A 9,018-nucleotide genomic window follows, 5' to 3' on the forward strand; every position below is an offset into this window, starting at 1 on the left:
ACACACACACACACACACACACACACACACACACACACACACACACACACACACACACACACACACACACACACACGCAAATACACACACGCAAATACACACACACACAAATACACACACATGCAAATATACACACACACACACACACACACACACACGCACACACACACACACACACACCAAACACACACACACACACACACACACACACACATGCCACACACACACACATGCACAACACACACACATGCACACACACACACACATGCACACCACACACACACACACACACACATTTATTATTTATATGGCTTAACCCAATGCTGCTGGGCATGGCATATACGTACATGCCATGGCCACTGTGAGTTTACTTTATTTATTGTTTTTACACATAGATGGCTACACTTGTACTAATTCACCAATGAGCAAATTACGCCTTTTTATCCTTTTCCTTGATTTTCGAAAATATTTTACGTTACCTTATATTACTGTTACTGATGTCTGTAACATTATAGTAGTTATAATTTCTATTATAAAAATAACACCATCAATATTCATAGCATTAGTAGAAAAAATGTTTTTCCTGCAACCTCAAGGAAAGGTGAATCAGGAAAAAAAAAAAAAAATGAACACCGCATTTTCCCGGTGGCATTGGGTAACAGGGGAGGGTAAGAAGCAAGTAGGAGGGGAGGGAGAAAGGATAGGGAAAGGGGGCTTAAAGAGGAAAGGGGTAGGAGGACTAAAAAGAAAAGAGGGAAGGAAGGAGACAAATGCTTAAAAGAAAAGGGAAATGGGGAAGGGCAAATAGAGGATAGGATAAGAGTAAAATGAGGGGAAGGGAGAAGGCACAGAGAGAAAAGAAGATGGGGAGGGATGGATAGGGATAAAGGTGAGAATGAGGTGGGTAGATTAAAGTGGAGAACGAAGGATGTGAGAGGGGAGGAGTGAATATAAGCAGGATTTAGGAATGAAAGGAGGTAACAGAGCAGGAGAGGGAAAGGAAAAGAGAGAGGAGGGGAGAAGTATATACGAGGTACCTTCAATAAGTTTTGAGACTTTTTCCCTAAGGACACTTTTTTTCCTCAGACAAGCAAGAAACTCTAGCCCCCTTCAAAGTACTCCCCTCCAGCTGTAGTGCACTGGTTGTGTTGTTCCAGCAACTTCTGGAAGGTCCCTTGCAAGTCCTCCGGTGTGAATGTGTCCATGACCCTCGTCACAGTCTTTTTCATCTCCTCAATCTCCTCAAAATGACTGCCTCTGAGGTTGTCCTTGAGCTTGGGGAACAACCAAATGTCACAGGGAGCAAGGTCTGAACTGTAGGGAGGGTGAGGAACTGTCTTGATGTCTCAGGCTAATAGTTGAAAACACGGATGGAGGTGTGTACTGGTGCATTGTCCTGGTGGAAATGCCACCAACCTGATTTGAACAGCGACGGCATTTCATTCTCTTTCAGAACTCCCTCAAGACCTCCACTTAGTACTCTTTGTTGACTGTCTGTCCAGACGGAACTCAGTGGATGTAGGTCATGCCTTTTTCTGTCGAAAAAGGGGATCAGTACGAGTTTCAGGGTGGACTTACTCTGTCTGGCCTTCTTGGGTCAAGGGGAGCCCTGATACTACCACTGGAAACTCTGTCTCTTGGTTTCATAGCAGTAGATCCAGCTTTCATCACAGGTCATCAGAGCCATGAGTAGTCTTGGATCTGATTTGATAAGCTTAACCATCTCCCTGCTGTCGCTAACATGTCTTTCCTTTTGTTCGTCACTGAGCACCCTTGGGACAAACTTCGCACAAATCTTTCACATGTTCAGTTTCATAATGAACAATTTTTTTGCACAGTTCTCACACTGACTTCAACTGTTCATTTATTGCCTCTGTTGACATTCAGTGGTCTCATCATAAAAGTATAAATTTTCCCCACCAGCTCTGGTGTTCTGACTTCCCTCCCCCTCCCCACACCTCTCATCATCACTCACTCTCTGCCGCCCTTAAACTTTTTGTGCCAATGAAACACGGATGCCCTGCCCATGCAAGTTAATCCGTAAGCAGTCTGAAGCAGTTCATAAGTTCTTTCCGAGTTTAATGCAAATTTATAGCGTATCGCACTTCTGAATTGTCCTTCTGTTCTGACTTCATTCTGCAAAAAAGTCAGCTATGACAGCATGTATAGTAGGGTTTGCTTAACTTCCACGTACAGCTGTCTCTTTCAACCTGGATTAACAAAAATGGTGTTTTATTCTCATTTGACATATGGTAATGCTATATCAAAATTACAAGAGTGTGGGATGATTATAACTGCCCTATGAAAAAAGTCTCAAAACTTATTGAAGGCACCTTGTACTTCTAATTATTATTATTTCTTCTGCTGCTGCTGCTGCTGCTGCTCTTGGGTGGTGCCATTATTATGATTTTTGGTGTAATTATTATCATTATCATTGTTATTGGTGCTGTTACTGCTATTGGTTGTTGTTGTTATTATTGCTATTATTACTACTACTATTATTATTATTATTATTATTATTATTATTATTATTATTATTAATATTATTAAACAATTACTATTACACTGGTCAACAGCAAAAAATTGTCAATATTTTTTAACTGATTTTAGACAATTTTGATGCGCTGAACCCATATATAACATTGATTTTGCTCAATCAGGTCAAATTTGTGTTCTATTGCCAAATATTGTTTTTTACGGTTGTTGTTCATACATAAGAGTATTAGCATTTTCGTGGCGGGTATTACGATATAATTTTGAAGTTGCGACTGCACATTTTTTGCTAACAGACATTTTTTCCTTATTCAGATGATGATATAGATTCGTCCAGAAGGTCTTGCAGAAATAAGCCGGATGTATTCTGCTACATCTGCGGTGAATACACCGTTGTTCCTAACAGGAAACCAGTCACAAGTTTTCGTAAGTGTGTTTATCATGCTTATTTTGGCATGAAACTTGGTGATCAGGACAAAGCTTGGGCGCCTCATGGTCTGCAAGAAATGCACCGAGTATCTACGCCGCTGGACCCATGGAAAGAAGGACGGGCTGAACTTTGGAATTCCTATGGTTTGGAGAGAGCCGAAAACCATGTCAGTGACTGTTACTTCTGCGCTATTAATTTGACTGGGTTCAACAGAAAGAACCAGAGCAGCCTCAAGTATCCTGATCTTGAATCAGCACGTCGTCTTGTACCTCACTGGTGATGAAGTTCCAGTACCTGTCACAGTAGAACTTCCTGAGTTAAGTGATGAAGAATTCTCCAGTATTGAAGACAATGAAGAAGAAGTTCCTAGCGATGATGACGCTCCGAATTCCTTTTCCCAGAAGGAGCTAAATGATCTTGTCCGTGACCTAAACTTGCCAAGTCATCCGCCGAATTGTTGGCATCAAGATTGAAAGAAAAAAAACGTCTTTCTGACAGTACTCGCATCACTTTCTACCGCAAAGACATTAAGAATACGTTCGTTTTTTCTCTGAAGAGAAAGACTTGGTGTACTCTACAGATGTTTCACAGCTTCTGCACAATCTTGGATTGCCACAATACCACCTGTAGAATGGAGACTGTTTATTGACAGCAGCAAGAGATCACTGAAAGCCGTTCTGGTGCACAACGGCAACCAGTTTTGCCTCTATACTGCTGGCTCACTCGACTACACTGAGGAGAGTATGAAGCGGTGAAGTATCTGCTGAGAAAATTAGTTATTGTCAGCATGAGTGGATGATCTGTGTTGACCTAAAGATGGTGAACTTTTTGTTGGACAGCAGTCCGGTTTCACCAAGTACCCGTGCTTTCTGTGCATGTGGGATAGTAGGGACCGAGCTCAGCTTACATGAAAAGGAGTGGTCTCTGCGGGAGGAATTGGAGCCTAGCAGATAAAACAACATCATCAACGCCCCTCTGGTGGACAGAGAGACAGGATATTCTTCCGACCCCTGCACATTAAGCTTGGCTTGATGAAGCAGTTCACCAAAGCTCTGGACAAGGATGGTGGCTGCTTCACTCACCTGTGCCATGCTTTTCCAGGAGTGACCATGGAGAAATTGAAAGCTGGCATCTTTGACGTACCTCAACTATGTCAGCTCATCAGAGATCCAGAGTTTGAAAACTCAATGAATAAAGTCGAACTGGAAGCGTGGAAGGCATTTGTTCTGGTTGTAAAGAACGTCCTTGGCAACAACAAGGCCAGCACATGCAGAACTCGTCACCAAAATGCTGACTGCCTTCAAAACCTGGGATGCAACATGAGCATCAAATGTACTACCTATTCTCACACATGGATGGGTTTTTCCTGAGAATCTGGATCATGAGCGACAAGCAGGGGAGAGATTTCATCAAGACATGGAGATGGAGACCAGGTATCAGGGATGGTGGGATGCAGTCATGATGGCCGATTACTGTTGGACTTTGAAGAGAGACATCCCTGCCGCTGCACATTCGGGGAGCTCAAAGAAACAGAAATGTCAGCACTGAATGATCAATGATGACCAAACATCTAGTTTTCATGCATCTGTCTTTATTAGTGTCCTGTCTACTGATCAACTACTCAGTTCTGATCGATTTTCAGCATTGATCAGTAGATATTGTAATAGTTACCAAATGTAATGCAATGTTGATGTCAATACAGATACCGATCAATGTTTGCAACATGTCGATAATTATAAATTGGGTGAGAAAAAATATATGTATATATATTGGATGTATAAGTAACACAAATAAAACAAAAATGCCGCTCTAATGTATTCCCTTTGTAAAAAAAACAATTTTTCTATATTCACTTAGTTGAAAAACTTGACCTGATCGGGGAAAAATGGATGGCATTTTTGGATTCAGCAATGCAGATTTGCTCTAATGAGTTGAAAAACTAAGACAACTTACAAAAAATATTTTTTTGTAACCCAGTGTTATTAATTATTTTAGACTTTTCTCAAATTATGGTTGTATTTTGTCTGTAATTACTATTTTCCTTGCTTGATCTTGCTCTTTGATATTATTATACATACTATTTTTGTATGTGTGTATTCTTTTAGTCTCTTTATCTGGTTTGGCATCTTTCAGGAAATCTACTAGAATGGTGTATCCCCAGGAGTTGCCTCTAGAAGGTGTAGAGTTCCGTGCTCTCATCAGTGGTGCACATACTATCACATCCGACTTCATGTAAGTTCTTTGCATAGTTATTTAGTTTGCTTACTTAATGACTGCTTTGAATGTGATTGTGAAAGCTTGATGCATACAGTAACTTAAAAGAGTAACATTTTATTAATGATGAAAATGTCATAGGGAAAAAACCTGCCAGTTTTTTTTCAGGCCTTGTACATTAATGTCAGATATGATTATCAGGGACTGTAGGTAGAAATCAAATACTTCTTTGATTTGGGAAAGGGAACTGTTTATGGTATGTCCCTTTTTACATACATATTATTTTATTCTTTCCTACAACCATGACACACAACATTACAAACAAACAAACACACACAGCAACAATCCATATAAGGGCCCCCCTCCTTTGCTACAAACAAACAAAGACACATACAAACAACCCCCCACACAAACACACACACACACACAAGCAAAGAAGCAAAAAAGCAAAGACAGCAACAATTGATTCAAGTGCTGCTGCCTCCTTATCTGCTCCCAAAGTACTGTTACCTCAAACATGCTTGGAAATGACCTCAACTTAGTCCCACCTGTTTTTGATAGTTGCAATCACTAACTCTTTACTTATTGGTAATTTGAATAAAACTAATATATGGTATGTCTAATATTAATTACATATTACCTCTACTTAACAATTTGTAAAAAAAAAAAAGTCCATGAAAAATTATCTGAGAAACCTTATACGTTTTGGATTCTTTTTATGGAATAAAATAAGATTTCTTTTTAGTTTTGTATAAAGATTAGTTTTAAATTACACAGTCTGATTTTTTTCTAACTTACATAGAATGTATCTTGAAATCACAAAGCATCTCCTCTTTAGAATTAACCCTTTCCTGACGGGTAGTATTCATAGTAGCCCGGGCCTCACTGCTGGGGCTTATATCGTCGCCCTAGCATGCCGACCACTCATGCCAAATACCAGCATCCCATGCCATTTCTTCGTAATACTACAAGGATATGTTGCATTTTCAGTTTTCATTATTTTCTAGTCTCTACTTGCATATTTCCTGATAATCAAGACTGAAGGATATTTTTGTTGTTATATAGACTCCATAGTTGATCATTATTCAGTCTATAGTCTGAATAAAATAAGCAGTGTGTGGCATCATGGAGTTGAGATCGTCAGTTTGTTGCTTTTTTTTTTCCATAGTAAAAATTAGAAAGTGTTAAAAAAACTTAATCACACTTTCAGTGTTTCTGTTTCCCTCCATTTCTCAATTTTTTTACATCACTTTACATCACAGAATAATTGTAACAAGACAACACTAGAATTATACCAATATATGTTGGTGAAGTAAATATAGGTATTATAATAGTTTGTGCAAAACCAAAAAATATCACACAACTATGTCTTTGATGTACAAATGTGTGAAAAAATAGCAAATCATCTTGATGTACACTCAGCTTGTTGAGAAAGAAGTATCAGTTAATGTATCCCAGCCCTTACATAGGTTCCGCGAGTGTTTCAATATCGTAAGATGACAAAACGTGCCACAATTTGAATTTTAAAGCATTTCTTCATAGAATTATGTTATTATTTTTATCATCATTATATCATATTTATGATCATTTATTATTTGTTTTATTTTGATAACTCTTACTATTATTGTCTTTGTTATTATGACCTCCATTATTATAATTATTATTAATCATGGTCATCACCATCAATTTCTATAGATATTTTCGGCAAGGAGACTATTTTGGTGCAGCTTGTTACGAGAAGCTGACAGTCCACTCAGAGATTGAGCGAGGGGCACGCATGAAAAGTGTTGGTGTAATTGTGGCCAACTATGACACCCTCCACCACCACCTAGAATACCTAGCACAGCAAGTAAGGTTAGTATATTGTTCAGAGTTGCTATATTCTTATTATATTCTTATGTTTGCTTGGTAAGTTAAGTATATAAAAGAAAGTGAACAATAATGTCTTGAGATAGGATGGTCTGATTCCTTTGTTATTGGTCCTTTCAATGCTAAATTATTAGTTGATGGCCCCATGCAAAAAACAGGAAAAAATATAGAGATAGAATGATTGATATGGTGTAGGTATATATCTATATTGACATATATATATTGACATATATATATTGACACATATATTCACACACAAACACACACAACAACACACACACACACACACACACACACACACACACACACACCACACACACACACACACACACCACACACACACACACACACACACACACACACACACACACACAAAACACACACACACAAAACACACACACACACGTTATATTGTGTTGTGTTTCTAGTTATCAAAATTTTGTTCTACAGGTCTGCCATTTAGATTTTTTCCCCCCATTGAATAATGTAACTTGTGCATGCCATATGTAATGCACATACCACAAAATTGTGATATGGAAGACCAACCCCACTGTCCTTTGAGGATGATTGACCCCCCCCCCCCATTCTTTATAATTTTAGTATTTTTTCCAATGTTACAGGTGCTTTTGTTATTATTATTGTTATTATTATTATTATTATTATTATTATTATTATTATTATTATTATTATGTAGTGTCCATGAGCTATGATTGGAAAAGTGCTGGCTCCAGAGAGAATGCCATTTTCATGCTCAGGATCCTATTCCTGGCTGTGCCATTACTGGTGGTGCAGGTTGTGTTACAGAAAATATAATATTAGAAAAAATATTAAAATGACACAAATAACAAAATATTGTTTATTGTCATTGTGCAAGGAAAACAGTCTATTACCATCTGGATAAAGCAAATCAAATGACAAATATAAACATTGGGAAAAAACAACAACAACTAAAAACACTCATGCATAAAGAGAAAGTAACGTTGTAAAGTTGAGGCATAGTCTTGTCACTACACATGATTGTTCATGTGCACCTGGCCTATAAGCTACACAGAGTATTCAGTCACATTAGCCTAATGCCCTTACTTTGGCCCATGTGATTGCCATTAACCCAATCCCGCTAGGCATGGCATGTACGTACATGCCATGCCCTCTGTGAGTTTACTTTATTAATTGCTTTACACATAAGTGGCTACACTTGTACTAAGTCACCAATGAGCCAATTATGAGTACTACCCGTCTCACCCATTTCTCACCCTTTTCCTTGATTTACGAAAATATTTTACAATATCTTATTTTGCTGTTACTAATGTGTATAACATTATAGTAATTATAATGTCTATAATAAAAATCACACCATTGATATTCATAGCATTAGTAAGCAAACATTTTTTCTGCCAATTAAAGGAAAGGTGAAATAAGGTAAGGTCACAAGATCTACTAATTGACTCCTTTGTGGCTAAGCACTAGCAGAGCCACACACACGTACAACACACGCACTTATATATATATATATATAATATATATATATATATATATATATATATATATATATATATATATATATATATCATACATACACACATACATACACACATACATTTATATAATATAGTATATATACATATATATGTATATAAGTATATATACATATATATGTATATAAGTATATATACATATAATGTATATAAGTATATACAAGTATATATATATAGATGTATATAAGTATATATAATATATATATTATATATATATTATATATATATATATATATATATATATATATATATATATATATATATTATTAGATATATCATAATATATATATATATAATATATATATATATAAATATATATAATATTATTATATTTTATAATTATTTATATATAATTTATATATATTTTATTATATATATATATTTTATATAATATATATATTTTATATATATATATTTATATATATATATATAAAAATTTAAAATATATATATATATAAATATATTTAAATATATATA

At 36.4% G+C, this 9,018-nt stretch overlaps 1 protein-coding gene across 1 annotated transcript; it reads left to right on the forward strand.

Moving 5' to 3' along the window:
• Window positions 1-5,069: 5,069 nt before the first annotated feature.
• LOC119578509 (DENN domain-containing protein 11-like) lies at window positions 5,070-7,469 on the forward strand. The gene is made up of 3 exons (XM_037926080.1): window positions 5,070-5,155; window positions 6,833-7,045; window positions 7,457-7,469. Exons 1-3 carry the CDS (start codon window positions 5,070-5,072, stop codon window positions 7,467-7,469), a joined length of 312 nt encoding a protein of 103 aa, XP_037782008.1.
• Window positions 7,470-9,018: the final 1,549 nt, after the last annotated feature.

This window comes from Penaeus monodon, chromosome 11, assembly GCF_015228065.2.
Source record: "Penaeus monodon isolate SGIC_2016 chromosome 11, NSTDA_Pmon_1, whole genome shotgun sequence".
NCBI classification, from domain to species: Eukaryota; Metazoa; Arthropoda; class Malacostraca; order Decapoda; family Penaeidae; genus Penaeus; species Penaeus monodon.